General features: G+C 48.3%; 9 protein-coding genes across 9 annotated transcripts; 6 read left to right on the forward strand and 3 right to left on the reverse strand.

The window, feature by feature from the left end:
* Positions 1–457: 457 nt before the first annotated feature.
* On the forward strand, positions 458–6,640 carry FSST1_007618 (uncharacterized protein; the record flags this gene model as incomplete). Its single annotated transcript, XM_083224420.1, has 4 exons — positions 458–460; positions 507–581; positions 633–4,708; positions 4,759–6,640. The coding sequence occupies 4 exons, from the start codon at positions 458–460 to the stop codon at positions 6,638–6,640; spliced, it is 6,036 nt and encodes a 2,011-aa protein (XP_083083579.1).
* A 236-nt stretch (positions 6,641–6,876) lies between these two features.
* FSST1_007619 (uncharacterized protein) lies at positions 6,877–7,960 on the reverse strand (the record flags this gene model as incomplete). Its single annotated transcript, XM_083224421.1, has 5 exons — positions 6,877–6,989; positions 7,046–7,198; positions 7,253–7,353; positions 7,405–7,832; positions 7,877–7,960. 5 exons carry the CDS (start codon positions 7,958–7,960, stop codon positions 6,877–6,879), a joined length of 879 nt encoding a protein of 292 aa, XP_083083580.1.
* A 739-nt stretch (positions 7,961–8,699) lies between these two features.
* FSST1_007620 (RNA-dependent ATPase RRP3) lies at positions 8,700–10,221 on the reverse strand (the record flags this gene model as incomplete). Its single annotated transcript, XM_083224422.1, has 2 exons — positions 8,700–9,965; positions 10,015–10,221. The coding sequence occupies 2 exons, from the start codon at positions 10,219–10,221 to the stop codon at positions 8,700–8,702; spliced, it is 1,473 nt and encodes a 490-aa protein (XP_083083581.1).
* A 215-nt stretch (positions 10,222–10,436) lies between these two features.
* Positions 10,437–11,854, forward strand: FSST1_007621 (Brix domain-containing protein; the record flags this gene model as incomplete). Its single annotated transcript, XM_083224423.1, has 2 exons — positions 10,437–10,868; positions 10,919–11,854. The coding sequence occupies 2 exons, from the start codon at positions 10,437–10,439 to the stop codon at positions 11,852–11,854; spliced, it is 1,368 nt and encodes a 455-aa protein (XP_083083582.1).
* Positions 11,855–12,517: 663 nt separating this feature from the next.
* Positions 12,518–14,014, forward strand: FSST1_007622 (phosphatase 2C-like domain-containing protein; the record flags this gene model as incomplete). Its single annotated transcript, XM_083224424.1, has 2 exons — positions 12,518–12,990; positions 13,039–14,014. 2 exons carry the CDS (start codon positions 12,518–12,520, stop codon positions 14,012–14,014), a joined length of 1,449 nt encoding a protein of 482 aa, XP_083083583.1.
* A 1,051-nt stretch (positions 14,015–15,065) lies between these two features.
* FSST1_007623 (D-isomer specific 2-hydroxyacid dehydrogenase) lies at positions 15,066–16,195 on the forward strand (the record flags this gene model as incomplete). Its single annotated transcript, XM_083223863.1, has 2 exons — positions 15,066–15,176; positions 15,263–16,195. The coding sequence occupies 2 exons, from the start codon at positions 15,066–15,068 to the stop codon at positions 16,193–16,195; spliced, it is 1,044 nt and encodes a 347-aa protein (XP_083083584.1).
* Positions 16,196–18,036: 1,841 nt separating this feature from the next.
* On the forward strand, positions 18,037–19,436 carry FSST1_007624 (uncharacterized protein; the record flags this gene model as incomplete). The annotated part of the gene is made up of 4 exons (XM_083224426.1): positions 18,037–18,252; positions 18,370–18,878; positions 18,928–19,001; positions 19,048–19,436. The coding sequence occupies 4 exons, from the start codon at positions 18,037–18,039 to the stop codon at positions 19,434–19,436; spliced, it is 1,188 nt and encodes a 395-aa protein (XP_083083585.1).
* Positions 19,437–20,280: 844 nt separating this feature from the next.
* Positions 20,281–22,241, forward strand: FSST1_007625 (amidase signature domain-containing protein; the record flags this gene model as incomplete). The annotated part of the gene is made up of 4 exons (XM_083224427.1): positions 20,281–20,570; positions 20,659–21,086; positions 21,148–21,706; positions 21,761–22,241. 4 exons carry the CDS (start codon positions 20,281–20,283, stop codon positions 22,239–22,241), a joined length of 1,758 nt encoding a protein of 585 aa, XP_083083586.1.
* Positions 22,242–23,318: 1,077 nt separating this feature from the next.
* On the reverse strand, positions 23,319–23,645 carry FSST1_007626 (uncharacterized protein; the record flags this gene model as incomplete). Its single annotated transcript, XM_083224428.1, has 1 exon — positions 23,319–23,645. One exon carries the CDS (start codon positions 23,643–23,645, stop codon positions 23,319–23,321), a length of 327 nt encoding a protein of 108 aa, XP_083083587.1.
* Between the last annotated feature and the right edge of the window lie 653 nt (positions 23,646–24,298).

A 24,298-nucleotide genomic window follows, 5' to 3' on the forward strand; every position in this document is an offset into this window, starting at 1 on the left:
TTGAGGATCGGGGGAGAATATCAGATGAGAGCCGTCAGAATTGGCCTCGTGTGATGTGTAGGAAGAGAAACAGTCGAGACCGGTTGAGGGGTCCCTTGTTTCGAGTGAGATGCCAAAGACAAAGGATGCTGGTCCCTCCCTAAGATCTGGCCTTGATAGGGAGCTCTAGGTACAGTTCAGGATGTACGTACTCTAAACTGCCCTGGATTATGCGGGCCTGGGCAGCTCTACTAAAACACCGCCACATCTCTGCTCAGGAACAGCTCCAACATGTGGCTAAATGGGGCTGAACTGATCCGCGTCTGAGAACGCGCTTTCATTAATTAAATGGATGCCAAGAAAGTAAAGTGTCTCCAAACTCACTCCTAACGTCAAATCAATCAGACAGAGGTAGACTGTTTCCTTTACTACAAATACGAATGTAGGCCGTCGCCTCGAGAGCATTGCAACCGCCAATATGGTAGATTGTCGACATCCTATAATAATTCCAAACTAATGTGTGATAGCCGGCATTCCAAGCAATAAACCTCGAACCCGAGGATAATATCGACGAGCAAATCGACACCACCAAGGAGATTCATGTGAGTGTCTGTAAGATATCTCAAAAAGGGACGAGTAATAACATTTTGCAGGTCGACGAAGCTCTCAAGCGATTTCAGCATGCATTGAAGCTCCATGCCCAAGGCCCTCGATCACGCGAAGCCGCCGAAGCCGCATACAACGAACTCTTCGAATCCGAAATCTTCAAGTACCGGGAAGCGAAAACAGACTACGAGCGAGCAGAGCGACAAGCAGACGGTCAACCAGATGTATCCAACTTGGACCCCTCCCTCACAGACGGAGGACTAGATGTGGACGCTGGAGGAGCAGATGGTGTAGCAGCAAGCCTGGCCCAGGCACTTTACTTATCTTACAAAAACTATGGCCAATTCTTTGTCGACAAATTTAAGGACTCATCGACTTCAGACACAGCATGGAAGGAAAAGGCTCGACTGAAATACCACGACGATGGACGCAAGGTGCTGGATAGCTGGATGACTGCACTGGATCAAGATCCATCAGATCCGGAGCTTTGGAGAAAGACTGCTCGTTTCGCTGGCGCAATCAATAGCAACCGCATTAAGCGGTACTGCCTCGAGGCTGCGATTGAGTTGGATGACGATCCTGCTGTGATGGAACTCGACCCTCCATCATTAGCAGAGGGAATGGCGGGTGAACAGCTGAAAGATCAATTGAATCTCCTCAGCGACGACATGGCTTTGTCACATCCGATTATGGCGCCATGGCTCAAGAAAAAGATGCCTGCGCTCCTCAAGCGCCACTTGGATCCCATTCCCTTTCTTCCCGACCCAACCAAATCATTAATACCACCAAAGGCTTCTGCTACAGAGGACCAGACCCAAGAAGATATAGAAATGGGCGATGCAGATAACTCTAGCCTTGCAGAGCCAAAATCTGTGTCATCTTGGGCTGAACTTGGTGCGAAACTCATCAACTGCCTCGAGACTACAGCTGAAGCTTTCGATACATGCGACGGAATCGTCGAAAGTAGCCTGGAAGATGTTCCAATAGAAACACCCCCAACCGAAATCGACAGTGTTGCGTCGGAAATCGAGGTCGCAGCCCCGAAGCCTACCGAAACAGAGAAACCACAAGAGAAAGATACCACCCCAAAAGAGCAAAAGGCAGGGTCTGAAGCGACCGAAGATAGCCAGAAAGCTGCGGACCAATCTCAGAAAGAGTCGAATGGAACATCAGCTAGGAAACGATCGCAATCTGTAGCAGGACTGCCAGATAGCGTGGAAGAAGAAAATGCGACGGAAAAACGCAGCAAGCGAGTTCGACGAAGAGAGACTCTCCAAGCTGAGGAAACGACAGACCCCAACACTCTAATTGCTAATCAACTACAGCCCTATCAAGGAGCTGATCAAAACCTCTTCCAAATGACAAAAAGCGTCTTGGAACACCTGGGCGTAGAGGACAAATCAGCCTTCGATTTCATTGCCGAGCTCATTGATTCATGTGCCACTGAAGACCGACCTGGGAAAATAACAAATCTTGCTGCATGCGACTTGAGTAGTGTTATTGTTAATTTCCGTGAAGAGGTTGCTAAGGTTTTCCTACACAAGAACGAACAAGCCAGTCTCGGACCATCATCTTTCCTTGAGCACGCTAAAACGGGCTCGCAAGATCAGCCTTCAATGCCCCCTTTCAACGAAAAACAAGGTTTGAGATCATTTGCCAGAAAGATGGCAGGTTGTAGGTCGTGGATGACAACCGAAGACGTTGCCTACGAATGGGTCAGAGCTGCCAGCCAAAGCTATGCGACAGCGAAGTGGTCAGACAAAATGAAGCTATCTGTGGTTCAGATGCTCAACAAAGTTGACTCTGTGCTATATCGGAAGATCACCGAGGAGATGGAACTGGCTACTGGTTCTGCTGAGAGGTTAGCAGATTTGGAGACCATCGTGCCTATGCTTTTCGAACTTCATGTCGACATCTATGAACTCATCACCAACCCTAGTAGCGTTGTGGATTATGCGACTCGAATGGACACCAAATATCGGCTGGGACGGTGGCTCGACATTGCCTCAGCTTACCTTCAACTGGTAGACCGGCCAGCGAACGACCCTCTTATAGCACGTTTCCTATGGGCTTCGGTTCTTGTGTCTTCACACGCGGAACAGCCCCTACGCGAACACATCCTCCTTATGTGGACATCTTTACGGGACCACCTTGCAGATGAGAAGGTCCCTGCCATCTCACTTCCCAATAATGTGGTCATGCCGACAATTTCTCCTGTTGCTGCTGATCGTGAGATTTCAAAACTAACGACAATGGACTTTTTTCTTGGACTATTCCAAGATAACATGGACGATCCGGTATTTGTGATTGACACACTGGAGCCTGTTCTCAACCCATCTACAGTGTGCGCTCCCAACCAAGAAACCGATCCCGAGTCAGGTGAAGACAGCGAGAGTAGTGGCAATAGCAGTGATGATAGTAGTGATGATAGCAACGAAAACGATGAAAGCTCCGACGCAAGCTCCGACGACGAGAAGCAAAAGAAGTCCATATCTGATTGCGCAAGCCAAAGCCTGAAAGATCTCTGGAAGTTCCTTCACAACAGCAGCACAGAGCTTAGGTTGTTTCTGTGGTCACGTCTGGGGGATGCCTATGATGCTATCAAATACTCAACCAAGAAATTCTCTTGCTGCCTCAAGAGCATCGAGCTGATCGTTTCAGACTTGGAAGGCGAGACCTATACCAACACCCCACCTGAATCTCGACGGTTGCTTTTCATGCGTACTTTGAAGTCACTAGACGAGCTTTTGATCACAGCTCTCGGTTCTGCGCTGAACGACAATACCGCATTCGAAATTATTGATGATGCCCACATTAGATCCACCTCGGCTGCTCTTGCCAAAGTCAACTGTTTACTACACGTTGCCAGTTTGTGCGAAGATGAGGTTCGAATCGGCATCAGGCAGGAAAAGACTGGAAATGCCGCCTCTAAAGCTGCTTTCCAATCACTAAAGAACAAGCTGAAGGAGATGCAGATTCGCGCATGGTGTCTCCAATACACCATGTTCAAGGCTGGCATTAATAAGGATAACTGCATCATCGGACCTGAGACCGACCTTGCTGATTATCTTGCTGCTATCCACCAAGTAATTGGCATTCGCAAATTCTGCAAGGCTTCAAATAAGATCTTCCTCAAGGTCATGCGCGTTGAACTTCTCAAGCTCAAGAACATCGAGAACTGGGAAGATTATCTTGGCCAGGTCCTATACGATTTGCACGGTCTTAAGCTTGGTGCAGGCGTCTGGGAGGTTCAGGACCATTCTTGCCTCCCCGAGAAACTTGAGAAACGGCAGACTATGCAGCTCGTGGAGAGAGTTTGCATTCTTGCCAACCGCATGCCCATGAAAGACCTCCTCAAATCAGATCTCAAGACAACGATTGATCACATGCAGCAGACAATTGGCCAGACGAAGTCAACACCGCAGATGTATCACAACCTGCGTAATTTTACCGAGTATCTGAAAAAGCCAATTCACCCTCTGCGTTTGTACCGCGCTCTTATTGGGGACGTTTCGGTAGACGCTGTGTCTGTCAACACCCCCGAGACTATTCTTGCAACACATGGCTGGTTCTTCTTGTTGGGTATGATGGCATTGACAAAGTTCAAGGGCGTTGAGTTGAACCGTCGTCAGACCCCTGGCGCAACCGACGATCTGCGCATCGGCGCGACCTTCCTGCGACTTCAACTTCAATTCACTGCAGACAGATGGGATGCTTGGTTCCGTCTAGCGGAATGTTTTGACTACGAGCTGGATGAGGCGGTTCTCTGGACTGCCGACAAGATGAACAAAGAGCGCCCCGAGCTGGTTAAATTCCAGCGAAATGCAATCCATTGCTACACACTCGCAGTTTCACATTCTCGCAATGTGGACATTGAAACCCACGATGGAGATCCTCTGCATGATCTTTACCACAAGTTTGCTATGAGGATGTATGCATCAAGCCGAGAGCCTTTCGCCATGGAACCATTTCAACATTCTGATCAGGAGAGATATTTCATCGAGGATATGGGTATAGGAACCTTCAAGAGGATTCTACACTCCCAGATGAATGAGTACAAGGTCTGGAAATATGCGGCCAAGCTTTTCAGGATGGCCATGGACCGAAAGCCAGACAACTGGAAGTAAGTGAAGTTTATTGAGAACATTCAATGCAGCATCTAACAATGAGTAGAAACCCTTACATGCTTTCTAAGTGTTATTGGAAGATGTATCAGACTCCCGATGACCAACTCGACGTCAAGGACGTGGGCTCCAAGATCAGCTTAGGCACGCTAATCGATACCCTCAAGAAAGCCGTGCAGGTGGCACACAATGCTCGAAGAGGGAGGAACACGGATCCCATCTTTGAACCACACTACAAGATCGTCTCTGTTCTCCACAAGTTGGTGATGCGAGGTGATGTGCCAGCAAAGGAGGCTGCTGGGATCTTATCCGCACAGCCATTCGGCTTAGAAGTCAACCCTGATGATCTTTTTGCTTCCTTCGTAGAACCTGAAGATTGGGAAGAATATATTATTCGCAACCTTTCTAAGCTCAAAGAGAAGGATAAGGCTAATTGGCAGCATCGAATCATCATCAGACACGCTAGGATACTGTTTGAAGAGGCCACCGAAGCGCCAAGCGGCGATAGACTCGTGGAAGCGAAGGCTGCATTCGGTATCCTCAGGGATAGTATGTTTACTAAGACTATGGTCATGAACGTATGGAAGTGTGATGCGGAGAGACCCGGCCGTCATCACGTATACACAGAACAATACGTGCGCTTTATGACCAAGTTGCTGGTTATCATGAACGACCGGGGTAATTTGGAACAGCTCTTGAGACGCCTCCGGAAAAAGGGTGCCGACTTTTACCATTTCACTGATCTCTGGCAATCTTGCTGCATGGCCTACCTCAAGCTCCTGCGCCAGGGCTACAGCGTGTCGCCCGTCGTTGACGACGCGTTCAAGGCACTGTCGAGCGAAGAGTTTGAGGTTGTGGGCGAGAGGATTGCCGACTGGGCTGCAAGCGATGGCGCTGAAGTTCCGCTTTTCAACTGCATGAAGGAAACAATCGAGTTGAAGAAGCTTAATGCTAATCTTATGAAAGTGGCACCTATCGACGACCTTCTCAATGATTGCTACTCTAGAATCTATTCCGAGATAGCTAAGACCCTGCCTGGACCTGACCCCAGCAAAGTTGTGGAGGAGCGGCATCACGCGAAGGAAGTTGCAGCTCAACTCGAAGCGGCACAGGCAGAGACCAAGGTCACGAGCTCTCTCGCTAGTATCCTTAATGCCCCTAACGGACAGGAGAGCATCACAGGCACAGCGACTCCCATGGAAACAGAAAAACAAGAGGCCGCGCCACGCTCCAGGAAAACCGGCGTTAGGCGGCCAGACGTATTACGAAAGGCTGAACAAGCGGTTGTGAGAGCTCTGGAGGCACCCAAGTCAAGCAAGAGTCGCGTGGGCAGCGTTTCAAGTGGCAAGCGTGGCAGCCGTACACCCAATCAACGTGCAAGTGATGCTGGCAGTGAGGAAGAGGGAGCCGATACGCAGCTCCGGCGTGAGGCTGGCCATGATGTTGATGTGGATATGAAGGATGCTGGCGATGAAAATGAGGAAGATCATGGAGAAGAGGAGCACGATGAAGAGCACGAAGATGAACATGATGAGGAGCATGACGAGGCTGCTGAAGATGAGAATGCTGAAGAGCATGGCGCTGAGGAAAAGGCCGACAGTAGTATCGACGACTCGGCTGATGACGAGAGCGACCTCAGTGACGTGCCCGACGACTACGATGATGAAGTGCCTCCGGGACTTCGGTTCTCTAACCTTGAGCATCAGTCAGAGGAGTCCAGCGGAGAAGATGCCGATAGTGAAAGCGAAGGAGACGACGAAGCCGAGGAGAGCGACGGCGAAGAAGAGGCCGAGGAGGTAGCCGAAGGTGAAGAAACATTGGGCCCCGAGGACACAGAGTTGGTGGATGACGATGATGAGGAAGATGAGGAGCAGCCCAGAAGATCGGGTAGCTGGGCAGCGAACGATTCTATACAGGCTGTGTCCTGGTGAACGATATTGTTTAGTTAATAGCGAATTGGCGTTACGAGAATAACTTTGCTGGTTTGTTTATGGGTAAAGATTTGGAATGACTATTGTCATATCACTATAGAACACCGACAAAGTACACTGCTGTGCCTTGGTCTGCAACAATATGAAAAAAGTCAATATAACATCCCAGCTAAGAAGAGAAACTCTGCCTTTCCAGAAAGGTATAGTAAACTACTCAAACACGAGTCTCCGTCAAATCAAGTCGACTCATCGACAAAAATGTCATCCTGAGCACCGTCCATGAAACCCATTCGTTGGTTGTAAGTAGGTGTTTTGCCGTTAGGAGGGCTGACATTGTTGCCTTCAGCTTCTACAAAGAGTCAGAATACCGTTGACAAAACCATTGTCGAGGGGTAGTTGACTTACGGTTCCAAACCATCATCTGCTTAGGTCCAGGCACACATTTGGTGGGGTTGTCGCGACAGTAGACGGCGGGCTTGGGTTTGCCTAGTTTCTTGGTGGATATGCTACCAGTGACCTTGCAGCGGTGGTTTTGCATGTACATGTTTGACTGGCCGCCTATAACTGCAGTTAGCAATGGCTTGAAGTGGGAGGGACTGTTATGAAACTCACAGCCGTCGGGAATCCAAAGCCAGGCACAGTAACAACCCTCCTCTGGGCACTCTGGCATATCAGCTGGAACTTCGTACCAAGTCTCGCGGAAGAAAGGAGAACTATAATGAGTAAGTCAACTGAATTATACACCCGAAGCAGAATTATCTTACTAATATCGCACGGAAAAGACAACAAGGTTGTCCATGGTGACCTTGCTGATATCACTCTCATACGAAATGGCCCAGGCCGTTCCACCAGTTGACTCGATGTTCTTGGTGTGTAACTCTCCACCAGAGCCATCACCGCCGTCCATAAGACAACCACCCTCAGGACCTCTCCAAGGCATGGATCGGTTCTTACCGTCCTGCCAATCCGTGGTCAGGTCTCCATTGTACGAAAGTGTGGTGAAGGCACGGTTGTTGGCAAGCTCAGTCATGAAGGACTTTCCGGCTGGGAGCTCGAGGAACTCGCCCTTGGGAGGAGGAACGACATCACAGCCACGGTCGGCTTGCATCCACCATTTGGACTGGGGGAGGTCGTAGAGAGGGTTTACTGCGAGGTTGGTGTTTGCGTTGTCGATCGAAGAGTCATTGCCGCCCTGAACAGTTAGTGTTGATCAAGGAGACAACGGACTTTACTTACTCTACAATACATTCCCTTGTTCCAAGAGGCAATGTGAGCACTCGCAGACGCAGCGAGAGCGAGGAGTAGAGTTGAAGTATACATGGTGAATGAAGTGAAGTAAAATGAATGTCAGTTATATGGAATGAATGGACAGTGCAATCAACGCACAAGAAAAGAATGAATAGAGACCAAAAGATTGTTTCATTGTACTTCACTCCCTCAACTTATATACAATAGCCAAGCCACTCGTGCAAGTATCCCCAGACAGTTACCCAAGACTCGGGTCCTTTCATCTCATCCTCATGCGTTCCCAGCAAGCGGCCGCTGCTAAAGTAACAGGGATCGGACTTACAAATTGCCGTCAAAAGAATCGGCGAAACAAGCTGATATGCCGCGAAGCCATTCGTGGTTAAGTCTGGTGGTTGAAACTTGTGGTGATCTTCGATATCCCTGTATAAGGCGGCCGCTTGCCGAGGAACAGCTGAACATCGGCGTTTCAGACATGCTTCCTTCGCTAGGGCTTACAGTAATTAAGATGATGAATAAGTTGATAATGAAAGTTGTTTGAAACAAGGAAATACGAAATAACGTCTTGGTCATTAAAACAGTGAGAAACTAGCCGACTACCTAGATAAGTCACTATCTAAGTAATTGGAGCATGGTTCATCGACGTACTTTTCGTCTAGCCAATATGTACTAATGGTGATCGCAGCTAGCAAACACCGCCGTTTGTACACTTCAATCACTGAAACAACCTATAAAGAATCCTTGAAAATTGACAATTTTACCCCAACCTGAACAACGCCAAACCGCCGCAACTCCAGAACAGTGAGCTAGAGACTTAGCCCTCCTCCTTGTCCATGTCGTCTCTGCCTCTCTTGCCACCCTTCTTGCCGCGGCCGCCTTTCAGTGTGCTGCCCTTCTTACCCCTCTCCTCGGTAAACGACTTCATCTCAACTCTGGAATGTCGCTGAGCCTCCTCGACTCGGGACTGGAAAGCCATAACCTCCTCCTTCTCTGCTGGGTACTCCACAAGCTTCTTGCCGAGAGCGGCCTCAATTCGAAGGTAGATCTCGAGATCGTACTGGGTTACCAAGCTAATGGCAACACCGGACTTACCAGCACGAGCAGTTCGTCCGACTCTGTGGACGTACGTCTTGGAGTCTTGCGGCAAATCGTAGTTGAGGACAACATCGACTGAAGGAATATCCAGACCACGGGCGGCGACATCAGTGGCGACAAGGATGTCTCGTGTACCGGAACGGAACTTGTTGAGAGCTCCTAGACGGGATGACTGAGAAAGTTGACCGTGGAGTGGAATAGCACCGAAACCAAGCGTTCGCAGTAGGATAGAGATACGCTGAGTCTCCCAAACTGTTCGTGTGAAGACGATTGTAGACTGTCCGGCATGCTCGTTGATCAGGTAGATAAGATGGACATCCTTCTGGAGATGAGGGATGAAAAGGTAATGCTGCAACAGAGTCGAGACGGTCTGGTACTTGTTGGAGCTGATGCTCACCTTGACAGGATCCCTCAAACTGGCACGCTGCAAGCTTTCAATCTTGGAACTGATTGTTGCAGAGAAAAGGTATGTGCGTCGCTCTCGGGGAACGAACTTGAGGATCTTGTCAATGCTGGGTCCGAAGTCCATGTCGAGAAGACGATCAGCCTCGTCCATGATCAGGTACTTGAGTGTTCGCAGAGAAAAGCCCTTGGTCTTCTCAAGGTGATCCACGAGACGACCAGGTGTCGCAACAATGATGTGAGGCTTCTTTCCAAGTGCAATGGACTGAGGAACCATATCCAGACCTCCGACAATCACAGCGCATCGTAGCGAGATAAGCGAACCGAGGGCCTCGAAGGCTTGTCCAATCTGGGTTGCCAATTCACGAGTCGGGGCGAGGACGAGACCGAAAAGAGGCTGAGGCTTGTCGAGAAGGGCTTGGAGAACAGGCAGAGCAAAGGCAGCCGTCTTTCCACTACCTGTTTCGGCGAGACCGATAATGTCGCGGCCCTCGAGGGCAACGGGAATGGATTTTTCTTGAATGGGCGTGGGGTGCTTGTAATTGAGCTTCTCGCAGGCTTCGCAGAGAGCATCGTTGACTCCCTGGTAATTGTTAGATATCTAGACTTGAACAAAAGTCGATGAGTCATACCAGATCTTTAAAGGTCTTCTTGGGAGCATCAACAACCGTCTCCTCAGCCGAAGGCTCCTCTAGAGTCGCAGATTCTTCTTCAGATTCCTCTACAGATTCCTCGTCTTTGGAAGGCTTGGGCTCAGCTCGGGCAGGCTTTTCCTCGGCCACCGGCCTGGTCTTTTTGGGCGCATCTTGCGCAACCTTTCTTCTCTTTGCGCTGTTCATGGTGGGCAATTTGTGTAAAGACGAAACTCTAACTCATGGAAAGATGAACTTGCCCCAAGACTTCAAAATATTTTAGTGGAGACCTTCTTATCGCACGTGCGCTAGTCTTATCGTGGCCCCGCCGAACTTTTTTTCTTTCTGCTATCCATTGGGATTTGCGACAGCCAGATTCAAGCAAGTTTTAAAGATACATTCAACAACAAAAAATCACAACAATGGCACGCAAACGAACAAAGAAGAGAACCCATCTGGGTGCCAGCAATCCAGATGTGGACTCTGCCGGACATGCTTCCGCAAAGGACCCCAAGAGCATGGTTATTCGAATCGGCGCTGGCGAAGTTGGTTCCAGCGTTAGCCAGCTTGCGGCCGACGTGCGAAAGGTCATGGAGCCTGGTACCGCGAGTCGATTAAAGGAGAGACGTGGAAACAGACTAAAGGATTACGCTGCCATGTGTGGTCCTTTGGGTGTCACTCATTTGATGCTGTTTTCGAGATCAGAGAGCGGAAACACCAACCTGCGAATGGCTTTGACGCCTCGAGGACCTACTCTGAACTTTCGCGTGGAAAAGTACTCGCTATGTAAGGATGTTCAGCGAGCCCAGAAGCACCCCAAGGGTGGCGGCAAGGAGTTTGTCACTCCCCCTCTGGTAAGAAGACTCTTCAATCGCTCCTAGTTTATCCTGCTAACCGTTCGTAGTTGGTCATGAACAACTTTACCCGCCCAGACTCAGACAACAAGTCAAAAGTTCCCAGACATCTCGAGTCCCTTGCTACAACGGTCTTCCAGTCCCTATTCCCTCCCATCAACCCTCAAGCTACACCCCTTAAGTCGATTCGACGAGTCCTATTGTTGAACCGCGAGCAGTCGGAGGAAGACGATGGCACTTTCATCATCAACTTTAGACATTATGCTATCACAACAAAGTCAACCACCGTTTCCAAGCCTCTAAGGAGATTGAACGCTGCCGAGCAATTTGTTACCACAAAAACCAGCCGAAAGGGCAAGATGCCCAACTTGGGCAAGCTCGAGGATGTCGCAGATTTCCTGATCGGAGGCGCAAACGGCGATGGTTATATGACAGATGTAACTAGCGGTAGTGAGATGGATACAGACGCCGAGGTTGAGATCTTGGACTCCACAACCCGAAAGGTTCTATCTGCCAAGGCTAGACAAGCAGCAGCCCAGACTGAAGCCGAGCCCGAAGCGGAAGAGGAGAACGTTGAACGTCGCGCTGTCAAGCTTGTCGAGCTTGGTCCCCGAATGCGCCTCCGCTTAACCAAGGTTGAGGAGGGTCTTGCATCCGGCAAGGTCATGTGGCACGAGTACATCCACAAGAACAAGGATGAGATCAAGGAGCTCGAGAAGCGATGGGAGCAGCGCCGACAAGAAAAGGAGGCGCGAAAGAAGGAGCAACAAGCCAACGTTGAGCGCAAGAAGGCCGCCAAGGCCAATGATGGCAACAAGGGCAAGGATGATGAGGACGATGAGGACGAGTTTGAGTATGATAGTGATATGGACGTTGATGAGTTTGACAGCGAGGGGCTCGCTGGTGACGCCGAGTTCAAGGTCAATGAAAAGATGGAGGAGGATGGAGAGTGGGAAGATGAGGAGGAGGAGATTGCCAACAGCTGAGTGGGAAGCATTTAACTAGATGGTTGAGGATTGCATGCTTTAGTTTGGCGTTGTATGTACTGTGACATCTGGAATTGGGCAATGAATACCTTGGTACATTTACGGTTCTTAGTCAAGTTTTCATCGTTGCAAATTGCACATAATCACTTTATAAGGTGACAAGTATAGTACCGTTGAAGTCAGGATAGAATCGCATCACGAGAACTCAAAACATACCTACCTACCTAATCTCTATATGATTGAAACTACACAGACTATATTGTTCCCAAAACTTTACAACCTGCGAGAGACTTGCTGTTGTGTCGATACTCAAATGTCGTGACTGAGATATCCCGCTATGTTGATGGAAAATCCACCATACGCTTCAGGGTAAGCTCACCATCGATACCGCTGCTACAGAAGCCCTTAGACAGCCTGTTATCGACATCGCATCATAGATCCCGGATATTAAACAATTCAGGTTTCTTCCTGCCCTGTTTGATCCAGCTCTTTCTTCCCTTTCCCAACTCCCTGCCCGAGTCCGAAAGCTTCAAGTGAAAGGGACATTCATCAATAGCCTCGAGGCTCTATTGTCAAGGTAGGAGCCACATGGTCATGCCACCTGTCTTATTCAAAGTTATTGATCGTTTGTAGCATCTACAATCAACAGCAGCACAAGAAATCATGTTTCGCGTAACCACCAGGAGTTTGAGAGCTCCAAGTTCGGCACTCAAGCGAGTCCCATTTAATGTGCGCTTCTCATCCACGCAGACGTCAACGTCGACGTCTGGCAACGCGAAATACTTGTGGTCAGCAGCTGCCATCCTCGGTGCTGGCTCTGGAGCTTACATCTTCAGCGGCAAGAGTACTACCGCGAAGGCCTCAAATAACGAGGTTCCTTGCTTGAGCGATTACCTCACAGAAGAACAGATCCCTGTCAACTCGCCTGTCAAGTCCATCATTATCGAGGATGCCAACGCTAAACTGCGCGAGGACGCCCATACCTTTGTCTTTGAGGGGCATGCAGGAGTCAAGGGACGCGTAGACTTTGCGCGTCTGGGAAGCAATAATCCCATTGAGGATGACTGGGACCTTAAAATTGCCAAAGGTGTTGGGGGAGCGACGACTTTGTACGCTGGTGTTTACGATGGACATGCGTGAGTGAGCCCGCTGGAGTTGTGCGAGACATGCTAACACCACCCGAGTGGATGGGCGACTTCCCAAGTGTTGAGGAACGCTCTCGTTCCGTACGTATCAGGCGCTCTGTCAAGCCTCACATCTACCAGTTCTACCGAATCAGTCAACGGTACCATAGAAAAGGCCTTTGTTCGTCTCGACGATCGCATCTTTGACACAGCCCTCAAAGCTGTTGAATCGGGCCAGGACCAAGGCACTGCATCTGTCATTTCGGCCGTCGCACCCGCCATTGCTGGGTCCTGCGCGCTTCTCACTCTTTACGAGCCCGCCACGTCTACACTACGCACCGCTGTAGCAGGCGACTCGCGAGCAGTTCGTGGTGCATGGTCTAACAAAACGAACAAGTACGAGACAGACATTCTGAGCATCGATCAGACCGGCTTCAACGAGCTTGAAGTAGAGAGACTTGATAAGGAACACCCCGGTCAGCTTCACAGCATGCTCAACCTTAACTCTGGCCGACTTTTTGGACTTGCTGTTACAAGAGCATTTGGCGACCATCGACTGAAATGGCCAGTAGATGTTATTCGCAAAGTCCAGGACGATTACTACGGCACCCCACCCCGGCCCAACTATACCACACCTCCGTACCTGACAGCCCGTCCAGAAGTCACCACTCGAAAGATCCAAACAGAAGACTTTGTCATCCTAGGCTCCGACGGTCTTTGGGACATGATCAGCAACGAGGACGCCGTGACATGCATCTCGCGCTGGCTAACCGCCAAGAAAAGCGGCAAGCCTGAGCCGTTCAAGGAGACCAAGTTCGAGGGCAAGCTGGAAGATGGATGGCAGGCCACGCCGGAGCATCACGTAATTGAAGATCTCGATAATGCGGCCGTGTGCTTGGTGAAGAACGCATTTGGAGGGTCGAGACGGGGCCTGTTTCTTGGAGCGATGACAACTTATGCGCCCATGAGCCGAAATGTGAGAGATGACATTACCGTGCAGATTATTTTCTTCAAGGATCCTTATGAGAAGAAGTGAGTAGTGATGTTAGAATACAGCTTGGTAAAGACGACTGAACAGTGTATATTTGTCCGTGGATGCCGTCATCGTCGAATGGAGCTGGAAATAGACCAGGCATTCTTTTTATCGCCATAGATGTCTTCAGAATACAATAGACAAATCATCGATTCTGATTACTTAGCTCGCCGATACAAATAGACGCTGTATAGGCCTCTGTTTCTGTACTTCCCTGCCTCGAAGGCTATCGGAACTTTACATAACTAGTTCCTACGCAACGGCCCGGTCTTGGCTGCATCGACGCGCCCTGGACCTTTGCATGACAGATCATTTTTGGACAATCTTGAAACTAAAAATAGACAAAGAGCAACCGGAAGCCGCCAGATAACCAGACCCTGGTAACCCTGTTGCGATGTCTAGAGTACAGCCAGTCTCATGTCTTCTGGTGCCGCTCAGCCATTAATGACTCGCTTGCATCTTCGCCAGTCTCTTCAACACGATGGCTCAAGCAGTTATCAGAGTTATTTTTGCAAACCTAACAGTTCTCCTTCCAGACGGAGTTTGTATTCGAACTAGCCATGGCTTCATATCCAGATGTTCAATGAAATGGGGCGTTGAATAGGATTGTCACTCAATGTTTGTCCCGTAACTATATGTAAGTTTCTATGCATAAACATAGCCACCGCTGTGCCGCTACAATTTGAGACATCCTTACAGAATTCTAGTGAAGTTCGGCAACTCCCGTTTATATACCTGTTCTATACCGAGCAAGTGAAAATTAACTTCGAAGGGTCTACAAAATACATATAGTAGGTAAGTAAGGATGGATGCACTCTGGTAGATTTTTAGTATAATCTTGTAGGTTTGGAAGTTCATGATTATCAACGTGATATTCGACGTCGGGCTCTAGAACTGATGTCCTGAGGGCATCTCCACTTCATTTGGGGACTAACAATAAATGCCTCTTACATCTGTCATCCCTTAGCTTGTCAACCGGTAATTCATAACGGTCTTCACAACGTCTTGTCTGCACTATCCAAGATATCAGCCTCAAACCAACGACTATTTGGCCATGTCAACAGACGTGAGCATGGGTCGGAAACCTCGTGTAGTGTCGTTAGGAAGACCCAAGTTCATTGGTGAAGAATATATCGAAGAGTTCCAGAAAGACTTTGATTATGATGTTAGTCACCTACTATCTTGTTCCATAATTCTTTTAAGACGCTGCGTATCAAACTTCTAGCTTCTATGCTGATACATGCCTCACAGATTCTTGATGTCACTAATCACCAAGAAGCCCTGGAAAAATTAACACTCATGCTCAAAGAATATGGCCCCATAGATGCTTTCATAATTCGAATGGGCAGACCTCCCTATCGTCCATTCGACAAGATCTTCAAACTTCTTGTCCCTCACTGTAAAATCATCGCATCGTCAGCAGCCGGCTACGACGATTTAGCTGCCGGTTGGTGCACTGAGCAAGGGATATGGCTCTGCAACAGTGTTGATGCTGTAGCCGAAGCCACCGCAGACATGGCTTTCTTCCTTACTCTGGCTGTTATCCGAGATACATACCGTGGTGAACGTTCGCTGCGAGAGGGTAACTGGCAAGGCCCTGTTGTGCCGAGTAGGGATCCTTGGGGCATGACACTGGGAATCGTTGGGATGGGTGCCATTGGAAAATCTCTTGCTAGGCGAGCGGTTGCGTTCAACATGAAGATCAAGTACTACAACCGCCGACAGCTAAGTGCAGATGATGAGGCAAAGTACCAGGTAACCTATTGCTCATCACTGCACGAGCTACTCGGCCAGTCAGACGTGGTCTCTATCAACTGTCCCCTAACGAAGGAAACAGAGAATATGATATCGACTAAAGAGTTTGGGATCATGAAAGACGGAGCCTTCATTGTCAACACTGCACGCGGAGCTATTATCGACGAGACAGCTCTTATCGATGCCTTAGAAAGCGGAAAGATTACAAGGGCCGGATTGGATGTTTTTCTGAACGAGCCTGGCCTGAAAGAGTACTTCAAGACGAGTGACAAGGTAGTCGTTCAGCCTCACGTTGCTGGTTTGACAGACTTGGCGTTTCAGAGAGGAGAGAGGGAAGCCTTTGAGAACATCAAGGCCTTGTTTAAGAGCGGAACGCCCATATCTCCTGTCAACTGCCCGAAAAAACAGGCTGCTGTATCGGATTCTTAAAATAACCTTGCACTTGATAGTTGAGAGGCCAACCTTTCTGTTACCTGTGTATCTCTTAACCAGGAAGGATATTCACATGTCAGCCTGGCCGTTCCTAACCGCATGACAAGCAGTGATACACGGGGCTTTAGGCTAGATTTTCTAGATTATCTTAGCAAGTCACTGTAGTTGAACTATTAGTTGTAAGGCTGTTTAGAATCTGCTACGTTACAAAAGGATCAGCCAAGAATGCAATTAGTCCAGGCGCTAGAAATTTCAAGATACCACGCTAGACGTTAAAAGAACATTGGTTTACATCTCACTCTTCCCGTTAGTCATATAAAATCTCGTTTAAGAAGCTGAAGAATTTTGAAATGAAACTGGCAAGCATTGGCCACAATCACATGAATGCAGTCTGCTGCAGTTCCGAGTGTTCCGTCCCATCCACTATACTTGCTCAAATCCCTGTTGTTGAACTTGACCAAGAAGAGAAGCTGTCAACGAAATCGAAACTGCGGCTGAAGTTAGTACCGAGCTAGTGGTTCTAGGACTAGATAGGGTGACATAAATCCAGGATGGCGATCCTATGATTGTGAAGGAATTGCAACTCGAGTTGGAGGTACGTAAGACCCTGAAGAGAGTTGACGTTGTTGGAATCTACAGACCGGTCTATCGGGATTATTAATCTTGGACAAGACCCTATTGATGTACAACAAGGAGAGTTTAAAACCACAACTGGAGGTAAAAACTTTCAACGGCTGTACGCTACCTATAAAAAATGCCGGTGACTAAAAGCGGGAGACTAAACAAGCCAATTCGGCATCGTCTTGGCGCAGATCAAAACGTAGTTTTGACATTTGTGCAGCAAGGGAGCAGCCACCAGCACACAAAGGAATGAGTGGCTTTTTGTCTTGCGTGTTTCTTTCAAGCGAATTAGTCTAATCAGGACATGTTGGTCCAGAAGGGGCTGCGAATGTTCCTTGGCGCACGCCAATAATATGTCAGGGACCATTCCAGCAAACCAACAGAACTACGGAAGGCGGAAGTAATTTACCACCCCCAGATCAACCAAGGAGAATATGTGATGGGAATGAACGGGCTAGCGGCGGCACAGTTAACCGTTCTGTCTGTTGCTTGTTGGTGTTTGATGTGCTTCCAGGGGAGCGAGATCCCTGCAAGTCGGACAAATCGTCCCATGGCTGTGGCTCAAGCACCACAGATTAAAGTTCAAGGCGCTATCAGATTGTGATTGATGATGAGGACTTTTTCTCTGTATTTATCTCTTTATTCTCAACCAGGCTTTACACATCGGAGCGTTTCTGGTCAAATCAGCTATCTATGTATCTAGGTTACAACTCCGAAACTTTACTTGTTGCCAAAGTCAAGTTGAGCGCCATTTGTGTCATTCTCGCGCGGGTTCCTTGATCCCACACTTTCCGCTGTGACCCGATACGTTGAGACTACCTACTAGACTAGAACTGATATGGACAGACTATTTTGGTTGAGTCTGAAAGCTAAAGTTGGGTGGCAGGTGGATGGAGGGTAGATAGCTAATTTACTGTTGCAGAAACCTCTTGAGGACGATTGCATTACACACGCAGACAATGAAACGGCTTTTTACTGTTCCGCTTTTGGTTACGTTTCTTTTTTCTTCCCGAGGTTTGATGGGAGCAGAAAAAGTGTGCCTAAAGAGGGCACTCTGCAGTAGGGATACTTGTTAGTCGAGACGTTGGGTAGCAGCTTCATATAAGGGACATGTTCCACTACCAATTTTGTGTTGTGCATCTTTGATACCTGGATCTAATGTATACAGGCTCACCCCAATCCAAGAGCCATCTCTTGGTCTTTTGTGTTTGTTCGCCATGCCGGACCCCAAAGTTACAAAGGCCTTTGAGGATGGCAGAGTTCCCAAGGGCATCACAGCCGATTATCTCAACGAGACGAGAGATGCATCGGCCATAGCGGGTATTATCTTTGTTACGGTTTTGACCAGTATTATTGTTCTGGGTCGCCTTGCTTCACGAGCGTTTTTGATGCACCGCTTTGGCTTTGATGATGCCTTGACGTTGATATCATGGGTGAGTCTCTATTCTTCCTTCTTTCTTGGCGGCTCCATCGCGGACGTCGATCACTCCGATCTCTCCACTGAGTAGTGCAACATCGTCAAAAAGGCTAACGATTATGATGCGGCTTAGATGTGCTTCGTTGCATTCGTCGGACTGTGCATCGAACTCATCCGGCTGGGTTCCGGACGACACTTTGCCTACATCCAATATGTTCTCGACATGCCGACTGTCGAAGACACCGAAGTCCTCGATTTTATAGCTCACATCATATACACCACCGCACTTTTACTCTGTCGCATGTCCGGTCTTGCATTCTACCATCGTTTATGCGCCGTCCATGATCGTCTTCGACTAGCTATCTGGGTCGTATTCGGCATTCTAATAGCTGGATATATCCCTCAGCTGTTGCTTATCATCTTCCATTGCACACCTGTTACGGGACTATGGCCTTATGAGTGGCAGACTGGCTTTGAGGATTATACGTGTTTGCAATGGGGATTGGTGTACAGCGTCAACTCATCAGTGTCGCTTATATGCGACTTTTTGTTGTTCGGTATCCCGATTGTGATGCTTCGGGTGTTGGAGATGCCGAAGAAAAGAAAAATACAGCTGGGATGCATTTTGCTGCCTGGTATCTCGTGAGTTTTACCCCAAGAGTAATTTTGATGGAGACTTATAGTGTATTAGTGTCATTGCCATCTCTATCGCACGCCTGGTGCTAGTTATTGAAGGACAATGGAACATGGACATGTCATGGGCCTGTAAGTTAAAAACACTGCTGATTATCTACTGTCTAACATTCCATAGACAATCCCATGCTGGTGATTGAAGTCAGTGAAATTGGTGCAACGCTCATTGCCCTCTCGGTGCCAGGCTTCAAGCCACTGTTTGACAAGTTTGTCTTGCGGCGAGACATCACCGAGGGCGACAGCACGGGCAAATCGAAATCGGCAAAGCTGCAGAGTTCCAAGGGAGGCACAGCGCTGCGATCACTCAATTTCCGACCCCAGCACGACGTTCTTACGAGTCGCGACACTTCAGCTGAGGGAACCAATGTACATCGAATGAGTAATACAGCAGCAGATACCAGGAGCGAGAGTAGCGCAGATGGAATTTTGGTACAGGTGGACTTCAGATTAAAGGAGGATACACAAGATGCGAATAGTTCGAGTGATGCAGAAAGAGCATGGAAATGAGACCTAATTGTGGTTGTACGAGAAGTACTTAGGTCCTGTACATCTTGTCACTTATTCGCAGTTCTTACATTCCCTTTTAGAATCAGATACTAAATACTATCTTTTTAAATTATACCAAATGTGTAACATTTAATAATTTCAAGTCCTTAAATTGCTTTTGTTCCGTTCCATTTATGAGGTTCTGGCACGTTGTGAATGATGATGTTTTATACTTCGTGGCGCTGATGGTTGCATGAGATCTGTCTGTCATACCAGCCACCAGCAATTGTCTTCAGAAAAGGTTGATTATCTTTCATTCAATAGTCTACATACGCTTGTGAATCTGAGAATCTCATCTGCAAGTTCTCATCGATATCTCAAACAGAATGCGACCATCAGGTCATCATACTTTGGCCGTCAAGCAATGCCTCGATCGAGTTTAGGCCTACCGTAAATCCCTAAACTGTTTACATCCACTAAGTTTACAGGGAGCAGACCCGCCCTAACTCACTAAATGCCCAACCCTTTCGGGGCTTCTGTCGAGGATCAACCAGGACATGGAATTCTTCAACCCATGTTTTCCTTTGTCAAGATTACTTAGTGACATGACATTTGATGCAGTAATGTCATTTATTTAGCGTCCAAAATAGCCTCTCGGCCCGCTCTCCCATATGGACTTCAGCTACTGAAGAACGCCGCCTTTTCCGCCCCAAGAAAGGTGCGCCTCCAGCGGAGATAAACCCCTGTAGCTTCCTTCCAGCTAAGGATAGCTGCGTCTCTAGGGAATAAACATAATAATAGCCTGCATCCTCCCTTTTCTGCTTTGCTTCCTCGACTTCACTGCATCTTCATTACTGTCGTCGTCATGAAGCTCCTCAGCTTGTCTTTGGCCGCTGGCCTCATTGTCAATCATGGTACAAATGCCAAACCAAACCAACAGAACGAACCTCTCTTCTCATACAATGCCAACCTGCTGCCGCTCGAGAAGAATGCTGGATCCTCTGATCTCTTCCCCATGGCAGATTGCAATGGATTCAAGCTTGAAGAGGCGACCTCCACAGAGATGCAGAACGCCATGAAAGCTGGGAAGCTTACCTCTGTTCAGCTCGTCACATGCTACCTCATCCGGACATACCAGACTGAGGAGTACATCAAGTGAGTTCGCGATGAATAAGTCTCAATTCGGGAATGGCGTCGTGATCAACATAGATACACTTTGCTACTAAAGCTAATCATCGTACAGCTCCATCATGCAGATCAATCCGGATGCTTTTGCAATTGCTGCTGAGCGCGACGCCGAGCGAGCCAAGGGCAAAGTTCGAGGACCCCTCCATGGTATTCCATTCACTGTCAAAGACAACATCGGAACCAAAGATAGTCTCGAGACTACTGCAGGAAGTTGGGCACTTCTTGGAAGCATCGTCCCTCGCGATGCGCACGTCGTCAAGAAGCTTCGCGACGCAGGCGCCGTACTCTTCGGCAAGGCTGCCCTGAGCGAATGGGCCGACATGCGCAGCAATGACTACTCAGAAGGCTACTCTGCCCGTGGTGGCCAGGTTCGCAGCGCCTACAACTTTACCATCAATCCTGGTGGCAGTTCTACAGGCAGCGCTGTCGGTGTTGGAGCCAATGCCATTGCCTTTTCGCTTGGTACTGAAACTGACGGCAGTGGTAAGTTAAGCTTCAGGTAGATGCCATGTTTAAACATTCCCACTGACATTCCTTGGCATAGTCATCAACCCCGCAAACCGCAATGCCCTCGTGGGAATTAAGCCTACTGTTGGCCTGACATCCCGTGCTGGTGTCATTCCTGAGAGTGAGCACCAGGACTCTGTTGGAACGTTTGCGCGTACTGTGAAGGATGCTACCCTGGTTCTCGATGCTATTTACGGTATTGACAGTCGCGACAACTACACCTCTGCGCAAAAGGACAAAACACCCAAGGGTGGCTATGCGCAGTATCTGTCCAAAAAGAAGGCCCTCAAAGGGGCTACCTTTGGTCTTCCTTGGAAGAGCTTCTGGGTTCATGCCGATGAGGACATGCAGTCTCAGCTTCTGGGGCTTATTGACTTGATCAAATCTGCTGGTGCGACTATCATCAATGGCACCGAGATTACCAATTACGAGACCATTGTCAGCCCTGATGGTTGGAACTGGGATTACGGTACCACGCGAGGATTCCCTAATGAGTCGGAGTATACCTACATCAAGGTTGACTTTTACCGCAACATTAAAACCTACCTGAGCGAGGTCACAAACACCAACATCCGGAACCTAGAGGACATTGTTGAGTAAGTGACTCTTCCCTTCATTACCTACTGAGCAACAACTCTAACAGTCATTAGGTTCAACAAGAAGTACGATGGAACTGAGGGTGGGTACCCCTATGAGGACGGCAAAGGCCATCCTGCCTTTGCGTCCGGCCAAGATGGCTTCCTTGCCTCGCTCGAAACCAATGGGGAAAGAGACGAAACTTACTGGCAGGCCCTCGAATTCTGTCAATCGTCGACCCGCAAGGGTATCAACGACGCCCTTTCATACAAGGGCAAAAAGCTCTCTGGTCTTCTCGTACCTCCTCAAGTCGCTCAAGCCCCTCAGATTGCCGCCCAGGCTGGTTACCCGGTCATCACAATCCCTGGCGGCTACTCAAAGGAATCCGGCATGCCTTTTGGCCTGGGCATCATGCAAACTGCTTGGGCCGAAGCCGAGCTTATCAAGTGGGCCAGTGCCATTGAAGACCTGCAACACAGCGCTGATGCTTCATCGAAGCGTCGTCTGCCTAAGTGGCTTGGGTATCTTGAACGTAATGTCCCGGTACCCTTTTAAGCTTATGTGATACGTACAGAGGGATTTGAAGGCGATTTAGCTTGGATGTAGGATTGGTATATACTTGTAATTGTAATACAATTTAATGTGGAATTCCACTAAACTTTGTCATATGTACAGGCTCAAATGGTAGACTGTGACAGTCAAATGCATGATGTAGATTATAATTGATCCGATGTTGCGTATCTAGATCGAAAGAGCGTACGTAGTAACTGTTTCCAGTTTTCACAGGGGATCAACTTTGCACTGCCAAAAAGGCAAACACGACACCGTTAAAGTTTCACCTCGGAGAAAGAGAACAATGAATCATGTGGACAAGCTTGGACAGAGCCAAAAAGGAGAGGTCCTACCCGGGTTCGAACCGGGGACTTCGGAAGTAGTTTCGATGCGTCATCAAAATCCAACGTCCTAACCACTAGACTATAGGACCTGTAGTGCTTTAGGATATCAAGATAGAAGCCTAAGAATGAATGGCGACGAGAAAGGGATTTATAGAGTGGAGCGCAAAAAGTGAGGTCCTACCCGGGTTCGAACCGGGGTCTTCGGAAGGTTTCTGATGCAAGTCAAAATCCGACGTCATTACCACTAAACTATAGGACCGTGGAGTGACAGGTTATCTCCAATTGGTGTATATGAAGAGAGTTTGATAGAATGCACCAATCCACTCAAAGGAATGAAGTCCATTCGAGGGCATATGCTATAATAGGCCATTCTTCTATCTCACTGCTAGGCATTACTCTTGCTGCAGGCATCCTGTCACAAACAACATTGTGTTACAGCACCTCGAATCAAAAGTTTCACTTCACTTTACATTACAACGTGGCATGCATTTGGGGAACTATCGAATAGTAGAACAATTGTCAATTATACTATCTGAGATTGTTCACCTCCGGGGGCGACTATTGTCTACTTGCACCCTGGCCTTGACTCTTCCAGCCAAATCGGCCTGCAGCTTGCGATGGTTAGGACATACTCACGTCAAGCATCCAACGAGGGAAGCTCTCTCACCTCGGAACGAAATATGTCGCTAAGAAATTGACAATCACAAAGGACATACCGCAATTCGGGGCTTTTCGCTTACTCTCGATCATGAGGCTGTATCTGGTACCAGCCGTTGGCCATGATATTCTCTCTAAGAACTTTGGGAAGCCCTTCTGTTGCCTCGCGACGTAGAGCGCCTTCACTCTGAAGTTGCGCGACCAGATTCTTAGCCTGGTATGCGTGAACTCGAATGGTAAGCTGCATGATGTCTCCGTATACAGTGAAATTGTTACGACCGCAGTTCATCTCAAGACCGTCGCGTAGTCGATCAAGATTGTAGACGAGAGTAGTATTTATCTGGTATTCATAAACCTGACGCTCGGAGTCCTGGACCCGTTGGCGGCTGCGAGCACGGAAAGGCATGATAGGATAGGATAGGATAGCAGGTTGTGTAGATTCTTTGTGGGAACGAGTTGCTGTTTGCGTTGATCAAAATACGCAGGCAGATGTTTGTTGGGAGAGAGAAAGAGATGGGAAAGGATGGAGGGAGGTATATATAGGCCAAACCATCGTGTTCCAGTGAAGCATTTTTTGTTCGTTAAACGTACTCATTCTTGTGTGAATGGGAAGGAACAAAGGTTTTCTACATGCATCCGAACAAGCGACCCCTCACGACCACTACCGCGTTTTTTTGTGAATTGAGAAGCAACAAAGAAAGGTTTTTGTGGTAGTGGGAGTCTTGTGCAGTATATAATCATATTCACGGGAAAAAGGGTTTGCGTCAAAACCACATCCAGCAAACTTTAGTCATATTGACTCATATGAATGATATAAGTCTATGTTTGTGTTGTACCCACCAACCCCAGATACGGTTGAAAAAGGTCACTTTCAATAAAGCCTTCGCCTCACGGATCATAATGTCACCGGGGTACGTAGCTGTGGAACGATGGAGCAGAGAAATTTGATTCAAACATTGTTGGGAAGACAAATAAACTTCATAGAAAAACTATTTCGAAGACAAAAGGGGCAGTTAGGCACCATCGACGTTGCTCCCTCCGGATCTCAACGTTTCCAAC

Source organism: Fusarium sambucinum, chromosome II (genome assembly GCF_050947815.1).
Source record: "Fusarium sambucinum isolate potato_lamoka chromosome II, whole genome shotgun sequence".
NCBI classification, from domain to species: Eukaryota; Fungi; Ascomycota; class Sordariomycetes; order Hypocreales; family Nectriaceae; genus Fusarium; species Fusarium sambucinum.